This window comes from Dermacentor albipictus, chromosome 1 (genome assembly GCF_038994185.2).
Source record: "Dermacentor albipictus isolate Rhodes 1998 colony chromosome 1, USDA_Dalb.pri_finalv2, whole genome shotgun sequence".
Classification (NCBI taxonomy): domain Eukaryota; kingdom Metazoa; phylum Arthropoda; class Arachnida; order Ixodida; family Ixodidae; genus Dermacentor; species Dermacentor albipictus.
Window position 1 is genome coordinate 425421861 of NC_091821.1, and position 23629 is coordinate 425445489.

The 23629-nt window shown below is 45.4% G+C and overlaps 1 protein-coding gene across 1 annotated transcript in view; it reads right to left on the minus strand.

The window, feature by feature from the left end:
* Positions 1-329: 329 nt before the first annotated feature.
* The window catches only part of LOC135896548 (uncharacterized), a 28095-nt gene continuing 4795 nt past the window's right edge, over positions 330-23629 (minus strand). Inside the window, exons 2-5 of the mRNA XM_065424977.2 lie at positions 14937-15088; positions 12681-12748; positions 4542-4628; positions 330-3010 (exon numbers count right to left, since the gene is read on the minus strand). Of these exons, the coding sequence (XP_065281049.1) occupies positions 2868-3010; positions 4542-4628; positions 12681-12748; positions 14937-15088 (450 nt within the window). The 3' untranslated portion in view covers positions 330-2867. The remainder of the gene's footprint in view (positions 3011-4541; positions 4629-12680; positions 12749-14936; positions 15089-23629) is intronic.

Sequence of the window (23629 nt, forward strand, 5' to 3'; positions counted from 1 at the left end):
GATGTGGCCTGTTTCGTTCCATGGTCCCATGTACGAGTTTGGAAATGTCAGTGCACTTTTCGCACAAAAGTTTATGAGAACTTTATACCCATGTTGTTTATGAATGGAAACACAAGCGCCCGTAGATCCAGCGGCCTCCGGGAAATGCCGCGACGAACCTGCTCGCCATCAAAACGCCCTGGAAAATTTGTGCTTAGATGGAGCGCCTTGCGTTATGTGACTACGGGTGCATGGTCGTTGCAATGAAATCCAGCCAGAGTTCGCAATGATGCAGTTTTAATCATGTAAATACTTTCGTTTCATGCTCAACTTCAGTTGTGTACTCTGTAGCTTTCTCGCGTGGAAAAACATATGTGGGTCAAACTGGCCAATGCCTTAACACTAGTCAGAAAAAACATTCCAATTTTAAAAAAGGGATTCCACACATACATCTTGCAATGCACGGAAGAGACTGCAACTTGCAAGTCAAGCGCACACCCAAGTTTGACAATACCTTAGCCTTTTATGGACACAGATCAAACAACGAGAGAAGTTGTAAAGGCTCACGAGATGAAGAAAAAAGGGCTGGGTGTCTGTTCTATAGCACGCCATGAGACTGAAATATATTTTCTAGGCACGGCCTAGCACCTGGACATTATTTCGGCGGGCTAGCATTTGTCACTTTTGTTTTTTGGGGATTTATTATGCCGTATGATGACGTGTGATGACATAGAACATGTTGGGTTGATACAATCTCTAACCTTCCGAATAAACTTCCAGTTTCATGTAGCGTCATGTCCTGTCTTTTTTTTTTTGCATTAGCTTATGTCTCAATAGTTCACATTGTGAATTTATACATTCTTTGAATTACTGGATCATTTTTTCTTCCAGGCGGCGCGAGGTGAGGTGGCCGTAAGCCCTCGACTTTCGCTATCTTCGAGGCCCAGTTGACGATCCCCAGCTGGACTGGGGGACCCGAGCAGGGCACCGCTGTCTTCCAGCATGAAGTGTTATTAAGTTGGACTTCCGCCCTAGGCTTTAACCTGGGGCATTCACTTATTACATGTGTCAGGTTCGCCTTATGGGCGTCGCAGTTCTTGCATTTAGGTGAAAAGCAGCCGAGATGTATTAGTGAATAGTTGTAAAGGTTGGCAAATGAGTCAGTCTGCGACTGTCTCCAGGAGACCTGTTGTAATTTATCCAGTGATTTTTGTGAAAGCCATATTTTTTTCTACCTTCATGGTAGTGCATACTAATTTCGTGGAACGTCACCATGCGTTCCCGGCTGAACCCAGGTGGAGGCCTCCAACCAACTGGCGAACGAAACGTCGGGCATAATTGTTGGCAGCCTCATTTCCTCGGTGCGAGATATGTGCCGGGGTCCAGATGATCTAGATCCCGGCACATTCTGGATCTAGTGATCAGGTGGAGGATATTTTTTTAGAATTTGTAGGCTTGCATGTGGATTTTGCCGCTGGCAAGGTTTGTAACTGCAGTTTATAATCGGTAAAATTGATTTTCCCGGTGGTGCCATTATTAGCCAGAGCTACAGCTCCGTCTTCTGCTTCTTCTGCATGCATGCAGCCACCTGTTGCTGCGGAGTGGGCCTGACGTTGATTGTTGACCATGCCGATAAGGAAGGCATCTCTACTTGGGTATTCCGCGACGTCGACGTGAACTATTCCCTGCATTTTGATCTATGAGTTGCCTGAGTTCGTGCCAGTCCGTAATTTGGGCCGGTTTTTTGTCTCGACCTGACAGGCTTTTGGCAGTTATAGTAGTATCCACTATGTAGTGCCCACTAGCTAGGTTAGTCATGGCGTTCGGCAGTTTTATTTGCCCTATGTATGCTGTCAGCGTGAGGTCCTGGGATGTGCGAACCTGTGTGCTCCAGTCAATTCTAGTAGGGGTGAATGTCCGCGTGTAGCGTAAGGCGCGCTTCGTGGATTCTATTCCAGAGGTGCGGGCTTTTCTTGTTATTGGCTCTTTATCCCCAGGCCTTGCTTTGCGCATTTAAGTCCCCTTCTATGACTAGTGCATTCTATTTAGAAATTTTGAGTGCTCTTTATTGCTTCAATAATGGTAGGCGGCACTCATTTCGGGCTGCTGTATACATTAGACATGAATGTGTCGCATATGCTTACGGTTAATGGCATTAGTTCTACTAGGAGACAATCCAAGTAAGGCATGTCCAGGTCATGTTCTATCGGTATTATATTTCTCCAGACTAATGTGGCGATTTCGTATTTCTCTGAAATTATGTTTTCTTAGGTTCCATAGTTCGGCAGTTTAACATTACCCAGTGTTTCTTGCAAGAGAATAATGTGGGAGACATTGTTTTAAGGTTTTGTATGTGGAACCATAGTTTGCTTTGTTTTTCTCCGTAGTTTCTATAGTTCCATTGCCAGAATATCACGTCATTGTGCTGTCCCACCATGTTTAAGTAGTCAACTAAGTTACGAGGTAATAATACGCTGTGTTAGCCTGCATCGGCGCACAACAAACATAATTATACGCTTTTGCAAGGACGTAGACACTAGACTTCCAAGAAATAAATAGTTTCTTTTTTTATGTTCTTTATGTAGTTCTTGATGAAGGGTACTTTATGGATTTTTATGCCTTCGTCCCTATTCTCATCTAAGCTCGAGTGTACAACGCACCATTAAGGACAGTTGTCGCTTCTACTGAGGTGCCTTTCAGCTGTGATTTTATTGTTCCAAGCCTTGAAAGTTCGCTCTACCCCATCAATCACGATTAAGCTTATAGTTGCTACTCTACAGCAATGTGCGAGATGCCATGTAAGCGTGAGAAACCTATTTTTCAGAGATTACCGAAGCGACGTGCTGTAGTGCAATGAATAAGCTCCATGCGTCATTGTTGGAACAGTCCTATGATCCGTTGAGTTCGAAGAAAGGGCTGCAGGTCTCATCATCAAATGTCATTTTAGCGTCATCGCACGCGTCTTGATATTCCTCTGTGCAACGTTGCGGAACGTTGTTCTTCGCTTCCCAAGATATCCACAGCATGCATTCTGTGGAGGTAAAAGACGCAATTGGAACATAAAACTGTACAAAACAGCTCACGCGATATTAAACAGCAGCACAAGAACAAATAAACGTTTTTTTTTGCAGTTTCTCGGCCGTGGAAAGCTACCTAGAAAAATAAATCAGGCAATGTGTCTTTTTATTTACTGTTTCTACGAGTCAACAAGAGTTAACTTTGAACCTAAAAGGATATTGCAAGATAACAACAATAATTGCAGGCGCAGTTCCGATGATTGCGATTGCGAGGCCAACTGAAATAGTCGGAAGGTCTTTCAAAAGAACAAGTTATTGTTGAGTTATCGTCAAGCAATCTCGCAATGCCCTCACTCTACAGAAAATCCCGCCGGCTTTGGCTACTTGCGAGGAAGTGCTATTGTCTTGAGCTATTCGTTTGCGATGCAGTCGACGTGCAATTCGGCACATTTACTTGATACTGCAAGGAGGTATGGACTGAGGTCGCTAGTTAGCAGGCATCCCAAAAGCTTCAATTTATGTGGCTGCTGAGCTACCACGAATTTCTAGACATAAAGCTGGCATTAATAGAGGAAACAGTACCGGTTGCAACAGAACAATTTGGTTCTATATCTCGTTCACGCGTCACGAAGACATAACAAACTAAGGCGATGAGCTGGAAATAAGAATACATAGAGATAAGTGCTTCTCCTTGCGTTCTTCGGTGGAATCGTCCCAATGCGCATTGATATGCCTTCGCTACGAAGCATTTGCCTGCAGCTTGAAATAATACTGCCGCTGCTTCTGCGGTGGTCTCGAAATTTTTTAATTAAAACAGCCAGTGCTTTCATTAGGACTAGTTCTCAGGCAGTCTATTTCAATATAGCCTATAGTGGTTTTACTGTCGTAAAAGGATTCGGTGCTCGCGTGTGCACCAGGCATTACATAAAGCAATGGTGCACATATCGGTGTAGTGTGTTTACTAGGATATAGGAAGGTAAAAAAAAAATAATCGGGCGCAACGTTCTGGAGTGCAGCAAGTATGAGACCTTCGCTGCATCAGGACTTATCGCCAATTAGAGCTAAATGTATCAGCTAAATCAATCGTGCTCTTGGGACATAGGAATGGCGACACAGTAGTTAGAATTCCTGGCACCTTGCAGTAAGTAATAGTATTATATATTTATATCAATGTTTCTACAAATACTTTACGTATACCTAGAGTGAGTCATTGTGGGTTTGCCGGCGTTCTCCTCCTCGCACCATGTTTTTTCTTTCGAAAACTGCACGCCACTACGCGTGGCAATTTCAGGCGGTTCAGTCAGGCCAACATAGTCGATGTTGGTTAATCCAAAATAAAGATAATGCTTGGGTGTCACTGCAGTGTAGTCGCAATTGGTATTTATGTACCACCTTCGTTTAAATGCTAGGGCCATGACAGGATACATTATAAACCACCAGTGCATTCACTGGAATGCTATTTGTTCTTTTGACAGCGTTTCATTGAAATCCTGGCTGCTCAAGAAGTGCGCCCTAGCAAGTGTTCCTAAGGCAGTTGTCTCTTACCTTGTGAGTTTCCGTAAGGCAAACCTATCACGATGCAGTCCTTGTAGTCAGAATAGAATACTGTACCCTCTTGAAGAGGCCCATCAACTGCAAGGAGATGGAGACGGTCAAATGCCACACCCTTATATACTGAGAGTTTTCTGCAGCCAGTTCGTGCAGCTAGAATCTGTGAGGACATTAGTCTGCTTCGCGCAGCGCCCAACGATGGCCTTGGTTGAAGCCAAAATTCGGCGCTCGCGTCTGCACCAGGCATTACATAAAGCAATGGTACACATTTCGGTATAGTGCGTTTACTAGGATGTAGGAAGGTAAAGAAAAATGATAGGGCGCAACATTCTGGAGTGCAGCAAGTATGAGACCTTCGCTGCATCAGGACTTATCGCCAATTAGAGCTAAATGTATCAGCTAAATCAATCGTGCTCTTGGGACATAGGAACGGCTACACAGTAGTGGGGACAATTAGAAGGACATTTATTGCGCATTATATACACGAACAAAGCTAGCCGAACTACTACCAATAGAGCACGCCGATGGGCGTTATCAAAGCGTGGAAGTCCTCCCCACTGCAGAAGGATATTGAAGGCATGGCGAACTCCAACGCCATATCGTTTGTGTGTACAGGCCCGCTAGCGGTGGCGCATTCGAACTTTCGTGTTGCTTCATTCCGGTCCCCCGCTTTGAAGCTTTTTTCGAGACATTTATACGACTCGTGTCAGCGTGCGCGCTGCCGTGCGCGCACCACCAACCCCAAGCCAAAGAGGAAGAGACTACTCCCGCCTGCGCCCGAATAACGCTCCCGTGAGGTGGCGTTAGCAGCGCAACACTTTCCGGATCTCTTGTACTATTGTTAACTATATACACTGAACTCCTGCGGGGCACAGCTATGCGGGTAACCGGGATTACTGGAGACGCGAGAACCATGCGGGCAAAACAACATCAGGGCACGCGTGTGGGTCCAGTGTCCACCCCTAACCTTAAATGATTACATGTTCTGGCAAAACATGCCGCACGGTCTAACATGAACTCGTGCTTCACAAGCAAAAGGCAGTACATGCGGCAGTGGCCGTGCTGAGGGAATGTCCTGGCACCAAACCTCGGAAGCAGGGACACTTTGTTCACTTTCCCCTTTTCACCAAAACGTGGCACATCGTTTTTAAAAATGTGGAATTCCTTCCATAACGTATGCGACGACACACAAGTAAAGAAAAGACAATCAAAAGAAGCACCGCGAGGCTGTCACTTTATATCGATGCTTGCAAATGAGTGCGCTTCGGTGTTGGGCTCATGTCGAAGATCGCCAGCTACGTCCTCGGCTGGCAATCACTCGATGATTGTGTTAAACGTCCGGCCAGAGAGCTCGTCGGTATTCCAGATGAGGTGTCTAGCCGAGATAACGGCTCCGGCGAAGCTTCCCTGGAATTTCTTCCTTCAGTGCCTTTCTTTGTTTTTTTATTTCTGCACCTCTGTGTCCGCGAGCTTGCCTATACGTCCGCGTTCTGTTTCATGGGTTTGTATATAAACGGTGTGTTAAATTGCTTAAGAGGAAGTTTTAGCTCGGACCTATCTCCGATGCAAGGTACTCAAACACACACATAATGCAGGAGGTTTTTAGGAGAAAACCACTGAATCGATTTGAATGAAACTTGTTCTATTTAAGACAGAAAGAATGATGAAGTGTTGTCGCAAACACTTTTGATGTTGAGCACGGTACTTCAAAAAACGTTGCCTGAAATTGGTAAATTTGAAAATAAGTACAAAGTTAACAAATGCATAACTCAGCACCAAAAACAAATCTCCCATTTTATAAACATTATATAATGCGGACAAGATTTATGTACGAATTTACAACTGAAGTGAATTTGGTGCAATGCTTTAAACGGTTTTGCAAAGGGCATATCACAAATTACTTGTGTTTTTAAGCTGGCGCATAATAAACCATTTTTGTCCCCATTATATGTATTATAAAGTGCAGTGTACAGAACTTCAAAATCTTTTTCTGCTGCTACTGTATAGACTTGTATACTTCGTTTTGCTTTAACTAGTTTTCTTATTTTTTTGAAATATTTGTTAAAAAATGTTTGCGGCCTAAATGAGCAATTCGCTTTCCGAAATGACTACAATATAGCCGTTGCTTCAAAATTCAAGATAACTTATAAAACTCGGTGCTGTTGCTTAAAACAACGATTGCGATTTCCAATTTATTTCGATTGGATGCCCCGAGACAAATCGTCCCTTTTACTCCGAGTTAGAATAATGCTTTTATAGATAGGGATGTCAGTAAAACTGCTTGGCAAGGAAGAAGAGGGAAGAAAGGGAGCAGGTAGGGGTGATAATAAGAAAAGTGTTCGGTTGCCTAAAATTCACAAAATATATATCTCGGGAATTTTATAACTGTTTGGTTAAATAATTTAGAAGATGCTACTGCCGTGTGTGAGGGAACATTCGAAAGCGCTACGCTGCAAGCTTCATCAAATACGTCTGATTCTTGAGCAATTATGGTTAATAAATGACTGAAATATTGCCAAGATATAACCTGGGGCTCTACAACCTAAAACCATTCCAGTTTGTTTTTATTCCAATCACCTGATGATAAATTTACGTAACCGCCGATGCAAGGATCGGGCGGTGACCCGCAGCATTTCCAGAACTACCCAATCAAACGCTCTGCTCGTTTATAGGAGGTCACTTCTGTTCGGAAACAAATAAAGTTTTCTACATTTAGTGGTTTTCTTAGTTAATTGGCTGACAAGAGGCGAGGAGCACACTCAAGTGAAGAGGGTTTCCACGAACCGAGTTAGAAGAGTGAAAGTTTAGATAACTGGATGAAGAGGGCGGTGCCGACACCTGCGATTGGTTGGCTTTCTCTTACTTAACTTGCAGTGGCTTCTCTAAAATCGCGCCCCTGGCAATCTAAAGAACGCGCATAGTTTGTGCAGCTTCACAGAATCCAGCAAATTTTCAGGAAAGATGTTTCCTTTGAGCTGTTGCAGTAGGAATTTTAATCGCCTGCAAATAATAACATACAGCTTAAAGCTTTGCCAGCATCATCATCATTATCAGCCTGGCTACGCCCACTGCCGGGTAAAGGCATCTCCTATACTTCTGCAACTACCCCAGTCCTGTGCTAATTGCGGCTATGTTATCCTTGCAAACTTCTTAATCTCATCCGTCCACCTAACTTTCTGCCGCCCCCTGCTACGCTTCCATTTTCTTGGAATCCACTCTGAAACCCTTAATGACCACCGGTTATCTTCCCTCCTCATTACATGCCCTGCCCATGCCCATTTCGTTTTCATGATTTCAACTGAGATGTCATTAACACTTGTGTTTGTTCCGTCACCCAATCTGCTCTCTTCCTATCCCCTTAACGCTACATCCATCATTCTTTCTACAGCTCGTTGCGTCGTCCTCAATTTAAGTAGAACCATTTTCTTAAGCCTCCAGGTTTCTGCCCCGTAGGTGAGTACTGGTAAGACACAGCTGTTATACACTTTTCTCTTGAAGGATATCGGCAACCTGCTGCTTATGATCTGAGAATGCCGGCCAAACGCACCGCAGCCCATTCTTATTCTTCTGATTATTTCAGTCTCAAGATCCCGATCCGCGGTCACTACCTGCCCTAAGTATATGTATTCCCTTACTTCTTCCAGGGCCTCGCAACCTATCGTAAACAGCTGTTCTCTTCCCAGACTGTTACACATTGCTTTAGTTTTCTGCATATTAATTTTTAGACCCACCCGTCGGCTTTGCCTCTCCAAATCAGTGAGCATGCATTGCAATTGGTCCCCTGAGTTATAAGTAGGCCATGTCATCAGCGAATTGCAAGTTACTGAGGTATTCTCTATTAACTCTTATCCTCAATTCTTCCCAACCCAGGTGTCTCAATAACTCCCATAACACGCTGTGAATAGAATTTGAGAGATCCTATCTCCGTGCCTGATGTCCTTCTTTATTGGGATTTTGTTGCTTTCTTTATTCAGGACCTCGGTGGCTGTGGAGCCGCTATAGATATTTTTCCGTATCTTTACGTACGGCTCGTCTACACTCTGATTGTAATGTCTGCATGAATGCTTAGGTATCGACTGAATCAAACGCTTTTTCGTAATCAATGAAAGCTACATATACGGGTTGGTTATATTCCGCACATTTCTTGATCACCTTATTGATAGCGTGAATATGGTCTATTGTTGTGTTGCCTTTACGAAATACTGCCTGGTCCTTTGGTTGACAGAAGTCTAAAGTGTTTTTGATTCTATTTGCGATTACCTTAGTAAATACTTTGTAAACAGCGCGCAGTAAGCTGATCGATCTGCAATTTTACAAGTCTTTGGTGTCCCCTTTCTTATGGATTAAGATTTCTATACGCTTGAGGTCATGGAGGCATTGCGTATACAGGATGGCCAGTTTTTCTAGAAGAATCTGCCCTCCATCCTTCAATAAATCTGCTGTAACGTGATCCTCCCCAGCTGCCTTCCCTTTTGCATAGCTCCGAAGGCTTTCTTTACTTCTTCCGGCGTTACTTGTGAGATATCAAATTCTTTCTAGACTATTCCATCTTCCATTAACTTTGTGGGTGCAACTTGTATTGTATAAATCTCCATAGAACTCCTCAGCCACTTGAACTATCTTATATATATTAGTAATGATATCGCCCGCTTTGTATCTTAACGCATACATCTGATTCTTGCCTTTTGCTAGTTTCTTCTTCACTGCTTTTAGGCTTCCTGTGTTCCTGAGAGCATGTTCAATTCTAGCCATGTTATACTTCCTTATGTGAGCGATCTTGCGCTTGTTACCTAACTGGTATCCCTTTCTATCCCTTTCTAACTAACCGGTATCCTTTCTAACGAAGTTACCACCGACTTCTATTTAAAACTCGTTAATGATGCCCACAAGATTGCCGTTTCTTTCTTCAACACTAAGGTTCTCTTCCTGAGTTAAAGCCGAATACCTGTCCTGTACCTTGATCCGGAATTCCTTTATTTTGCCTCTTACTGCTAACTCATTGATCGGCTTCTTGTGTACCTGTTTCCTCTGTTCTCTCCTCAAGTCCAGGCTAATTGGAGATATTGCAATCCTATGGTCACTACTGCGCACCTTGCCGAGCAGGTCCACATCTTGTATGATGCCAGGGTTAGCGTAGAGTACGAAGTGTATTTCATTTCTAGTTTCGCCATTCGGGCTCCTACACATCCACTTTCGCTTATACCGCGTGCGGAAGAAGGCAATAATTATCCGCAAATTATTCCGTCCTGTAAGCTCTACTAATTACTCTCCCCTGCTATTCCTATAACCTATGCCATATTGCCCCACTGACTTGTCTCCAGCCTGCTTCTTGCCTACCCTGGCATTGAGGCCGCCCATCAGTATAGTGCATTTTGTTTTCACTTTATTCATCGCCGATTCCACGTCCTCATAAAAGTTTTCGAGTTCCTGGTCATCATGACTGCATGTACGGGCGTAGACCTGTACGACTTTCAATTTGTACCTCTTATTATGTTTCACAAAACCTGCCACCCTCTCGTTAATGCTATATAATTCCTGTACGGTTCAAGATATATGCTTCTTCAACAGAAATTCGACTCCTAGCACCAACTCCAAATCTGGCTCCTTTGGCAGCATATGGTGTTGCAAAGTGTGTACGCCAGAACGCCATTTATTCCATGTATAAAGCCAGCGTCAGGTCGTGTTCACCCAAGACGGTGATATGCATATGTATAAAGCTTGTATAAAGCGGTGATTGACAGCAAGAACAAAATTTTGCACGCCCGTATGGCGTAACGTGCGCAATTTCTAGAAATGTGATATCGTCACCTAGTTTAGCAGACGGAGGACAAGGGGGGCGCCTGCAACTTGTCTTGTATTATTTAATAAAATAGGAGGGAAAAACAACATTCACTACTTATATGCAGAGCTCACAGTTCCCCCAGGGAATGATGAGTTTGCAACTGCTAATTCCTTTCGCTATGCAGCTGTGAGCAGCGTCCACTAATTGTGTCTTTATTTATTGAATGCGCGATTGAAACTAAAAGAAAACAACGTTATATGTATCAGACAAGAATTTCTGGTTTGAAGAACAAAGAACAGGGAAATAAGATGAGGAAATGTGAAACTTGGTAAGTGCTAACCGCAGGTTTAAATTGCGAAGTCGTTGGACCTAGTACGAATCCGCCAATTTTGATTCATTTAACTGCGACTCAATTGATGAGGAGGCAAGGGGATGGCAACCCACCGCCAGTTACATAGATATAGTCATGTATTACAGTGATGGTAGGAAGATATTCCCGCATCCCCACCACTCCTTGACCAGAACCGAGCAGAGAATATACTGGCAAATTAAGGCAGGATTCTTTCCCTACACGGGTATCCAGAATAAAATATACCCAGAAGAGTAGAAGAACAAATGTCCTCACTGCAATGCACTAGGCACCTTTCGGCACGTCATAGGACAGTGCAATTTCTTCAATGACGACCCTCCACCTATACCCATAACTAACTCCCTACCATTCCCACCCTTTAGGAGCGATAGGATATCATGCTATCCCGCCCCGTCCTACAAAACCAGCTCCGTCTGATCCACAGAGGCCAGGCGGCTCTGGAAGCATATGGAACCCGTGAAGAGGGAGCCACCCCATCAGGCGCTCAACGCACTGCATTTCATTGTGGGTCAATAGGGTTGTTTCCCTCTCTATCTCTCAAGCGAGTGAGGCTTGAATTCGCTAAGCGCGACACGATATTGCGATTATATAAACATTCTTCAGCATTTATGTGTTGACTGATAATCTAGTAAACTATAGAGCGGAGAAAACCATGGTGAAAATATCGATAGAGTGCTCTCTGACCTTGACGTCGTTTCCAGTTGCCTAAAGAAATGGCTCGCAAAATAAGCGCTAACCAATAAAAATGTACGCGTGTTTTACGGTTTATTTGAACTTTAATGTGTGTTTCGACATGACCCACAGCACCATTAAGGTGATTGTAGTGAGTGGTAATGTGGTGTATTGTGGGCTCGTACACCTCATCCGCTAGCTAATTCCAGGCGACGATGGTTATTGGGAAAAATAATAATCAAGGAGATCAGTCCTACAAAGGTACGGCCGAAGTTTAGGTTGATGAACTTTACGTGAGGAAACATAATGCGGGGTCTTCGGATGAGCAGAACCCCGCATCATTATGGAAGGCGGAATTAACCAGCTTAGGACGTAACCTGCTTCGTCATTCAAACACAAGAATCCAACCAAGATCATTTAACACGAAAATGTTTTATGCCGAGCTCCCACAAGATTAGAGATCTTTAGCAGTGACAAGTTACCGTGTGGAAAGTGCAGTGTACGGTACGGTATTACCGCTCCGTTCTAACATTCTGCAATGACCGAAGACGTTTTAGTTGCCTGTGTACGTTGCGTACGGTAACGTGATAATGATGATAGTGCCTAACATTCAGACATTGCAGAATACAAGAACTATGTGCTTAGTGCGAAATATTCATTTCGGCGAATACCAGGAATGCTTTAGCTTATGCACACACATATCACTCTTTAGGGATGTTCCGGGTAACGGCGAATGTGGACGCAAGGCACAAAGCCGGTAGCAACATTTTGTAACACTTTGTCAAATTGCACGGGAAACCTTATTTTGTTACGTAGGTGTTTTAGGCTAAGCAATGCTTAAAAAGGAGTCGTTGTTCTAAGCTGCGACACTGCTTACGCTTTATACCAGCAGAAAAGTAGGACATATTTAGTTACCGCAACACAAACTCTGCGCCCCCTCTAAGTGCACTCTGTGTCGCTGGATAGTGCCACGGACCCGAAGGGCTGCTATTCTTGTCAAGTTTTATTTTTCTTATCAGCATAGCCAGGCTTGTCGGCTTCGTTCACCGAATAATCTGTGAATTCCACAAATTTGGTACGCTTTCTTATCGGTTTCTTTTCAGTTCTGCTTAGCCGAACTTTGACCTTTCGAGCTAAAGTCGCTTTTTTAAAGGAATGCTTAGTCATTTAATCAGTCGCTAATTAGTGGCGCCATTTTTCTCTTTTTCCTTCTTTCTTTCTTTCTTGTTTCTTGTTTCTTTGTTTCTTTCTATCTTTCTTTCTTTAAGGTATATAATGCGTTTCTTCTTGACCGCAACAAGATACTCACCATTTTTGTCCTTGAAAAGGATCTGGCCAGGGGCATCGGCGGCGCGGACATAGAAGTAAATATTTCGCCTGCAATGATAGAAAAAAAAATGTTATATAAAAGACATGCATGAATATAATTGGATTCTGGACTTATGTTCAGTTCGCCACAAGACGTAGCATGACGGCCTGATAGCCAAAGCTGCAGTCTTCAAGTTCGCTTAAAAAATAAAGGGGCCCATTTAGCTGCAGTAGAGTAAAAGTGCATCAGTATGTCACGACACTGACTACCCCTAAAGGGGCCCTGAACCACTTTTCTTGATAACCCCCAGCGCCTAGAAAGGAGTATGGGGCCTACTGAGAATGTATTACGTATTTATGTTTTTGGAAAAGGCCTTGTACAAGCCTAGATACTACGAAACGAACGCAACATTTACCGTTATCATGCCCTATCAACGACCTTCGTTGCGATGTTTTGAAACGGTGTCTGTGGCGATGCCGTGCCTTTTGTGGTGCTTTGCCACAAATGTGGTCTTCGGCTCTGAATGTTCTTAGTCATTCAGCGGAAACAGTTGTGCGCTGTTGGCAACCTATACTTCTGATCACTTTTGCTGTGCTGTCACTTTGCTGTGCTACAATGTGCTGAATTGCTGCATGCGTGCTTCTCGTACCGAGTGGTATGAGTAGTGCATTCGCCTTCGTGCATATCTCAAAAGAATTCGCACAATTTCGGACGCTCGAACGAAACGTCGTCTTTATTTTCACTGGTGTGAGGACGACGGCAGTGCGCCAATCGCTTCAACGATGGATGCCACACTTCGGACTCGCGTTGAAAGAATTCCTGAAGCCGGTTTCACGTGGTTTGATTTTCGTCGTTCCAAAAGGGTGATTTTTGTCGCATGTGACCCCCCCCCCCCCCTCCCTCCATACATAGGTGCACTTGTATTAGGGCACACGTTTATTGTAAATCTCCAAACGCTTTACTGTGATTTTCTGAAAAAAGGTCCACAATGTTTGGTTTTGAAATTTCGAAAGATAAAGAGTTTAATTATTTCAGGCTTGTTCACGAGTAAGCTCGTAAGCGCGTAGAGTTATTGTGAATGCTTAACACTTTCCTTCAGAGCAATATTTAGTATTCTACTGACATGCAAGCAGTTTTTCAAATGCAAGAAAAGGACCCAGCTGCCCTTGTTTTCAGCATTAGGGTAATGCTGGCAATTAAAGCAAGCAGAAAACTTTCATAATGAAGTCTGTTTGGGTATACTACATTAAATGAGCCCTTAAGCTTTACTTTGCAGTTTCCTACCTTGGTCGATTCATCCAGTTAGAAATGATTCTTGTTAGCGTGACCTAATATTGATCACGTCAAGGTTAAGTGCATGACAAGGTTAACAGATTTCAATTATTGCTTTATTTTCCAGTGAAGGAATTGTAACAACTGCTCCAGTTGCACAAGTTTTGATAATCTGAGATTTTTAGCCCCATTTTAAGATAATGTGTTGAAGGAGGTAGCAGCACACGCTTGTCAACGAGATTGGCTGGTAGTTGCAATAGCTTCCCACTTTTCGCCTTGACACTACTAATGCAAACATTCTAGCACTCTGTTTGGTTAATAAACAAGTAAATATAACCAGAACAACGTATGTCATGTTTGCCGTGGCACTATGCCCCCGCGCTGCGTAGTGCAGCATATGCAGGGTGGTCCAAATTAAGCTTTATGGTTTTCTTAAGGTTAGGCACTGGGAGGAAGGCAAGGACCGCCTGTGCAAATAAGTTGTGTGGCCAGGAGTACACAAATTGAGATGATAATTATCGTCGTCAGCAGCCCAACCAACTAAAATTGAATAATGAATTAAGAAATTGTAGACATAAGAGTAGCCTTTATTTTTACAGCCTGCGGCTGACGCAGATCGCGATTATAGTTGTACGCACAAACTCAGTAAAAAAAAAAGAGCCATTGAACGCGAAGACTGCGGAACTTATCGGTAAATTCGACAGTAAGTACTTTCGTATAGCGATAAGCAATGACAAACATATCGTGCAGTTTTCACTTCTGCTTAGGGAAGTTAAATAAGGAGATACTACAAGTTGCATTTAATGAAAGACGCAATATTGCTGATATCTGAAGAACCGTTATTTGTCTTAGACCGTAAAGTGGATCTGTCTGTGTATTATATACATGTGGCGCTGCGACACTCTACATCTTAGGCTATGAAGACCCTATCGGTCCCCTTTTAAGTGATAACTTAATAGCTGGCTAAGCCAAAATTGAGCTTACGCTTCGTGTCCGTTCACGGCCTGGAGATGCCACACGTATGTTACACTTGGCACGCTGGCATTGTAATCCTCCTGCGTAGCCGTTACGCAGTCAAGGTCACCGTCGTTGTCGATGTCGGAGAGGGCAAGACCGGCCTTAAAGCCCTCGAAAACCTGCCAAACAAAAAAGAAGAAATTTAGAGCAACACTTTAACGTTATTACCAACAATTATATTACTCTGTTGTCAACTTTCACTCTTTCCATGACAAACCCTTCTGAAGGCATGCTGTAACGCTGCGAAAAGAAAAAAAATGAGGCAGACGACGACGGTTCCTTCTGCGAGCCTTAGCATTTCAGCGGGCTATCTTTCAGCTCGATCATCTCTGCTAAACGTCTGTCAAGAAGCAAGCAGTTTTACGTAACAAGTTTGTAGGAGGTTCGGGGTACCGCGCAACCTCCACCAATACTGCTGTTCTGTCAACTCAAGCTCCTACTTACGTCGGGAACTTCCCCGCGTCACCTCGACCCTTAGGTTGTCTTTGACACCGAAATCCATATACGCGCCATTCGCATAGCTATCGGACAATGATACGATGAATCAGAACGCATTGTTTCTTATTACAGTCGTTGTGTGAGCGATTCTGATTGAAAATAACAGTCAAAGAGGCAGAATACGGCGCGGCTGTTCTTGCTGTCCAGATGTTTCATCGTTGTTAGGTTGGGCCATTCAAAATCATAACCGACAACCATTAAGTACGTTGGCTTGTAAGTCATCGAGATCCGTCTGCCCGTCTCGCACACTTGGCTTTGCGACTTCTAAAATAGAACTTTGTATAAACCTACGGGAATGGCCGCCGTCGAGCTGACGCTGGTTGCATATCTCGCCTATAATTGGCAAGGACACACTCCAATGAAGACACCGTCGGTGACTCTCAGTCTGCTATTGCTCATTATTAACCGATGTTATCATCGTTGAGCAGGAAGAGCGCAAAGACATAAGGGCCGCCATTTTGTAGCGATGCCTTATGCCTTATTCTATGCTATTCTTATCATCCACCACACACGGCCGCCTGATCCCGTGGATAATGTGGGCTGACCGTTGCTCTGACCACTGGCCAAGCGCGAAAAGCCTGGAAAAGCATAGAATTGGAAAAGGCATCCCTACAAGATACCGGCCAAGCTTGTAACATTTATTTTTTTGCCGCCAACACTTCCAAATCAGGCTGTCGATTCTCTATTCTCGACGATCGCTTTGTGATACCAATTGCTCAGTGAGTGGTGCTCGCTTCCTCCTTGTTGTGCAGGGAAGTCTAAGCAGTGACGTGCTATACGTGTCATGCTTGATGTCCCACCAAACAGTAATCTGGGATTTGCCCGCACGCTGTGCCACGTCCAGGAGCTCTATTACTGGCTAGAGAGGCGCCACACAACAGGTCAGTAATTTTTAATTATGGGGTTTTACGTGCCAAAACCACTTTCTGATTATGAGGCACGCCGTAGTGGAGGACTCCGGAAATTTTGACCACCTGGGGTTCTTTAACGTGTACCTAAATCTAAGTACACGGGTGTTTTCGCATTTCGCCCCCATCGAAATGCAGCCGTCGTGGCCGGGATTCGATCCCACGACCTCGTGCTCAGCAGCCAAACACCATAGCCACTGAGCAACCACGGCGGGTAACAGGTCAGTACGCGGTCAGCTCCGACCAATTACAACGTCACAAGCGACCTTCAAGCACTATCTCAAGGCGTCCTCCACACACTGTTCCTTCGCCTACACCTTTTGGATGTGTTGGTGTCCGCCTCCCAGGCCCCTATTCACGTTCATTGAACAACAACCAATGGGTCAATATTTGTGTTGACCACCCTTATTGCTACGAAAAAAACAACAACAATAGCCTCACCTCCCGATGCTTGTGTCGCAGCAGTCTTGTTTCATTTTGTTATTCTATGCCATGACCCACCTCGCATGATCATAACTGGCCGCAGTCGGTAGTTCGTCGCGTAAACCTGGGGACCTATAAGGTAAAACTATACCAATATGTTCTTATTCCAATCTCATGACGTCAAATTTGCGTAACGGCCGACGCAAGCATCGGGCGGTGACAAGCAGTCTTGTTTGAACAAACCAGTCAAATGCTTTCCTCGTTTATAGGAGGTCACTTTTGTTTGCTTTAAAAGGGAACATTGCCTACACTGAGTGGCTTGTCTTATCTAATTGAATCATAAGAGGCGAGGAGCATTGATCAATGCAGAGGGATTCTATGGGGCTGAGCCAGTGCACTGAAAATTGATAACCGGATAAAGAGGGTGGTGCGGCGTCTGCGATTGGCTCGTCGAAAATCGTGGCGGCATGCAAAGGAAGGTTAAGAATTCTACTAATAAGGACCATCAGCAAAGAAAAGTTGACTGAGCGAGGTCGTAAACGTGCCGAAAGTGCTCGAAAACGTTACACAGCCGCGCAAAAAGTATTATTGTACGCAAATAAACCCATGCTATCCGGCAGGTGCAAGTAGTCAGTGCCTGAGCGATCGGCGGTAGCCATCTTTTATTCCTTTTGGAACGGGACAGCCTGTCATTATTCAGAGAAAATTTCAGTTTTTTTTCGGCATAGTAACGCATCGTTAATGCGTACACGTCGCTTTGACGCGGTGAGTTTTCGCGGTTTTGTGACGTCGTGTGAAAGGCAGGTGAAGTGGATGCAGCCCGAAAACTTTTGGCCAATAGCCGAGGTCTAATGGCGAAAAGGCGTCGAATCAGAAAGAACTATTTTTCTTTTGTTCTTTGCAGTCTTGCATAATCAGTGTGTTCACATCATATCAGATGGGGAGTTACCGCGGTTTTCGTGACGTCGCGTGGCAGACAGGCGAAGTAGGGGTGGGTAAAAAAAGTTGTTGGCTGATGGCGGAGGGATGGTTGCAGAATTTGAGTAGAAAAGTTTGGAATAGCTTTACGTTATAGCGACCCTGTAGAACAGTTGCTTCGTCTATGCAGTGCACAATTCCGACACTCAGCGTCCTGTCGTCAAAAGACCAACGGTCTTGTTGAACGGACGAAACCAACGCATACGAACATGCTGGCCAAGTACGTGTCGCCGATCGCCGATGGCCTTCATAGACACAATTTTACTATTTTCCTTATACACCGAAGATTCAAACCCCAAAACCAAACACCAATCGCCTTGCCGAAGAAGTCTATCGAATAGCACGTCTTCGCACGGTGGCACCGCAAAGCCGCTAAAAGGAGTTGTGCGATTGCACACATCGACTGGTTTCTTTTAGCAAAAGGCAATTTAGTATGCCTTTGAAGCAAACAGTGAAAGTGCTGCTTGCGCCACAAGCTTTTGCCGTACTAAGCTGGGACGTTTTCAGTTTTAGATCGTTTTAGTGACCTAAATGGCGGGGTGGCACGCCTTTTCTGTATATACCGGCGGTCCGGAAAAACGCAACTTGCCGATCTTGCGCCTCCTTATATTTTATTTATTTATTTATTTATTTGCAAAATACCTTACAAGGCCCCTACTTGGGGATTGAGTAAGGGGGGCATACAATCAAGTACATACAATTAACAACAATAACAATTGAAAACAGCAGCCAAGTGCACAGCCTAAAAGTCATGAAACATATTAGCTACATAAAGCTGCATATGATTACAATAAAAAGGGACAATATAAGTTAGACACAAACGCATAACACTGCAAGAAAACGAAAAAAAAAACAATACAGAGCAGTGAGTGTGATATCTTGAACACTATTATCCCGTCATAGAACAATCGCTCGCACAGTGAGCCTCATCTGCGAAACGGGGATCGTCTATCGACGATCAAAAAAAAAAAAAAACGCTTGAAGAGGAAGACGACGACGGTCCTTGGCCTTCACCTATGGATAAGCAAACGATCATCCGTAACGTTATTCTCACGAGAGCCGGTTATTCGTCATTTTTCTGGACTAATAAAGAACGTACTTACATCTTGTAGTCTGGCCGTGTTTAACGTGGTGGAAACAAGGCGTAACTAATAGAGACAAGAACATCTTCACACACTATTTCGGCTAACATTTTTGGTTGCTGATCTTGCTTACAGCTGGCTTGAGATGTGGTTTGCAGGCTATTAATGCGAGCTTGTTGGTATTCTGCCTCCTGTCTTCATGAAGACTGCGTCTTCATGTACGCACGCACGCACGCTCGCGCGCGCGCGCACACACACACACACACACACACACACACACACACTCACACACACACACACACACACACACACACACACACACACACACACACACACACACACACACACACACACACACACACACACACACACACACACACACACACACACACACACACACACACACACACACACACACGCACGCACGCACGCACGCACACACACACACACACACACACACACACACACACACACACACACACACACACACACACGGGCGGGGGACTAACTTCTAACAGATTTAATTTTTGGCAACGTCAGATTTCAAACACAGTTTATATTCAAGCTTAAGGCATTATGGCCCCCGCTTTCTTAAAATAAACTGTTATCTGAGGTTAGTGCCGAGTGTTTGCATATGTACCTTCTTACGTGCGGGTTCCTGTTTGTGCTACTGGAAAATCTCACAATGTCAATCACACTCAAGGCACTCTATTGAAGGATGGGGTTTCTAATTTTCTCATTGTATTCAATGACCATAAAGCCAGTAGCATCCTTCTAGAGTCACCTACGGCCGACCATATGAACAATACTAAAGGTTAGGAGCAATCGCGCACTCTCTTCTCAGCTGATCTATGAGCACGACTCTCCAGAGACAGACCATTTCGCATAAAACAATAAAGGCTTCGGAGCATAAATCACAATGCCTCCCTAAGGGTTGCAACATTATCGCGCTGCTCCCCTACGGACGCAAGCAACACATTAACTGAAGAAAGTAAGGCAGCAAGTTACATAGTAACTTCAGAGTTGACGCTCAGCTGTCGCATAACGAATCATTCTGAGGCTCTAGAATGGTGCATGAAGGCAGAAATAAAGCCGAGATCTACAAGCTGCATATGTATGAAATATTGAAGCGGCAAAGTGATAGAAAGAACGAGAAGCAACACTGGCAAGGAGGTGTTATTAACTGGTTTGAGCGTTGCTGGCTACGCTGCACTAGGGAAGGGTCAGAAAAACTTTAAAATAAGTAGATAGCGAGAAGAACAGGTCACCGCTCCCACGCTGAACTTTTTATTATTCTGACAATATTTATATGACGATGCAAGTGAATTTTCACCGTCGTCTACGACGACGGTGAAGTTCGAGAGAACTTTACATTAGCAGAAACTGGTGAAATCATCAGCATATACGTTAACCTGTAAGGTGAGCACTGAAGCTAGAACTCTCCGTTAGTCTGCGTCTTTGAAAGTCCTCCAAAACCTTGTGCGCGAGTCGTGCATGCGCTGTTAAGAGCGGGACAGCAGGAAGGCCGCAGTGGTGGCGGCGGTGAGAATGCGTGTGAAGCATGGACAAAGGAAAAAATTGGAGGACGCTTAAGCTTCGCCTTCAAGAGTGGGACGCGACAGCGTTCCCGTCGACCCGCCAAGGGGTATAAGACAATGCGCTACGGCACAGCAATCACTTACGATGCGCCCCGCATCGGACTTAGCGCCCACCTATCACGCGGTGAGCGTCGAGCAACGCAGCGTTCGGCGCGGCAACGAAACGTGCGCCTGAGCGAACGAAACGAAACAAAGAACTCGGTGTCTCGGAGGGGAAACGATCTACGCCAGCCAAACGTCGTGATCGGCACGGGCAGAGAGATAGATAGTAATCTAAACCGGGAGCACGGCGAAGCGTCGTCAGGGGAGAGGGAGTCCCGGACGCGCCTGGCAGCGGTCCCAATGCGCGCGCTGCGCGCCTCCTGTCGGGGCAGCGCCGTACATTGAGAGGAGGGGGTCTTCTGTGTTTGCCGCAAGATGGCTCTGCGTGTGCGGAAAGCGCAGAAGAAATGCAGCGGAAACGCACTTCGCAACTCGTGTAATTGTGACTTCTGTACGTTACATGTTCATAATTACCGATATACACCGCAGTATAACTTTCCACGGCTCGTTTCGAAGGTAACACCGCATTCACTAGAGGCGCGTTTGCACCGCTTGGAAGCATCGAACTCGTGGCTGAGTGGTAGCGTCTCCGTCTCACACTCCGGAGACCCTGGTTCGATTCCCACCGGGCCAATCTTGGAAGTTGCTTTTTATTTATGAAGCGCCTGCCGTGATTTATCGCTCACGGTCAACGCCGCAAACGCCGACGCCGACACCGACGCCGACGACACCGGCTTTTCTGCGACACGAGCTCCTTAACGCTATCGCGTTAAAATGTAGGAGAGGACATTACGTCACGCACCCAGGCTTGCCAAGCGAACCCTTAGTGGCGCCAGTCCCGTTGCTCAGGCATTGCTCGGAGTCGGCCCAACATGTGACCTTAAACGCCGAGGTCAGGGAGCAAGGATCGAGATTTTCCGAGACGTTTGACATCCGCTAATTGATTATTTATTCTATGGGCAGTTTTTATTCTATGCGCGCTCAGCCGGCAGCTGTTAGGCTGCTCTGACTGTATCTCTGATAACATCTTTTCTGTATCTCTGGTCAAGTGTTAAGACGACACTCTTGGCATCAATCGCGTTGCGCGATGCCCCTCCAATCTTTTTTTTCCCTCCATGGCCTGGAACGTTGGTGTAATTGCCATTGCAAGAAAAACAGGAGTAAACTCTCCCAGCAAAAAAAATTAGATATGCAGGTTAGTGTTTGACGCATGACTTTCACTAAAGAGTCAAGGCGCACTGAATAATTTCCGAAAATATATGACACTGCTAACAGCAAGGAAAGATTTACACCTTCATACTGGACAGAAAAGGTGACATGGCGATCTGTTCTCGACACGCGTGGCGACTGCACGGCCGCCATTATTCACCATGTTGACTCCCTGATTCGCTGTCGAGAGGACGTGTGTTCTGAAAGTTGTGCCGGGAAGCGGAAATATTGTAAAATTCCACTTGGAATTTTCATCAATATGACAAAACGGGACGCAGAGCTGCAACTTTTTTCGAGAAATCCTTTTTGTGGTCCTTGGCAGTTTATTGCGACTTGAGAGCTTTAAAGGGAAAGTGAACGGTAGCTTGCAGAAGCAGGTGCAATGCATCTGAAATTTCACGAATATGGTCCATGGTAGCCAACATGTCAGCTTGCTGATTGGCGGGAGGAATATCCTGTGAGGCTGTGAGGCATGGCTCAGCGGTTCCATGGCCAACAAATGTCTTTGACACCAGCTTGGGTAAATAGGTGTGTTCCACTGGGAATGTGCCACAATGTAGCGAACAAAACGATCCCTTAGGTTTTTCTCATTCTGAGCGGACTCAAGCCCACGCCAGAGGGTTCATGAAGGCCTGCAGCACCACAAATTTGGAGGCTGCGTTACAAATGAACTGCGTATGTGCCGTTTTTTGACGACCAATTTTCACGCCAACGCTTCAGCGAGCTGCGCCATGACTTCACCGCACATTTGCCGTTCTTCAATGAACATCTCGCCAATGTTCGTAAATTGGTATGTGCCACAGATGGTTCGGCATGCGAGGCAACAATTATCATCGTTCACATGCAGCGGCACACCAAGCTTCTTGCTTTAAAGTCCGCCCATGGACTTCTCGAAGCGTCACTAGATGGCGAAACGTGTTCATTAAGAAGCGCGAGAGTGGAGCCCAATTGTCAAATGACGCACTACTCAGCATCCGCACGCACAGGCGCGCCATGCATTTCGGATGCCATACGCCTCCTTGGTCCATTGAGTATGTGCCATTCCGTTTGTGCTGGTCTTCAATGAATCCCTTTGATCACAACTTGGGTAATTGAAAAAATTGGAGGACGCTTAAGCTTCGCCTTTAAGAGTGGAACGCGATAGCGTTCCCGTCGACCCGCCAAGGGGTATAAGACAATGCGCTACGGCACAGCGATCACTTACGAGGCGCCCCGCATCGGACTTAGCGCCCACCTATCACGCGGTGAGCGTCGAGCAACGCAGCGTTCGGCGCGGCAACGAAACGTGCGCCTGAGCGAACGGAACGAACCAAAGAACTCGGTGTCTCGGAGAGGAAATGATCTACGCCAGCCAAACGTCGTGATCGGCACGGGCAGAGAGATAGATAGATAGTAATCTTCGCCGGAAGCACGGCGAAGCGTCGTCAGGGGAGAGGGAGTCGGCACCGCGACGAGCCTGGCACCGGTCCAAATGCGCGCGCGGCGCGCCTCCTGTCGGGGCATCGCCGTACATTGAGAGGAGGGGGTCTTCTGTGTTTGCTGCAAGACGGCTCTGCGTGTGCGGAAAGCGCAGAAGAAATGCAGCGGAAACGCACTTCGCAACTCGTGTAATTGCGACTTCTGTAAGTTACATGTTCATAATTACCGATATACACCGCAGTATAACTTTCCACGGCTCTTTTCGAAGGCAACACCGCATTCACTAGAGGCGCGTTTGCACCGCTTGGAAGCATCGAACTCGTGGCTGAGTGGTAGCGTCTCCGTCTCACACTCCGGAGACCCTGGTTCGATTCCCACCGAGCCAATCTTGGAAGCTGCTTTTTATTTATGAAGCGCCTGCCGTGATTTATCGCTCACGGTCAACGCCGCGGACGCCGACACCCGACGCCGACGACACCGGCTTTTCTGCGACACGAGCTCCT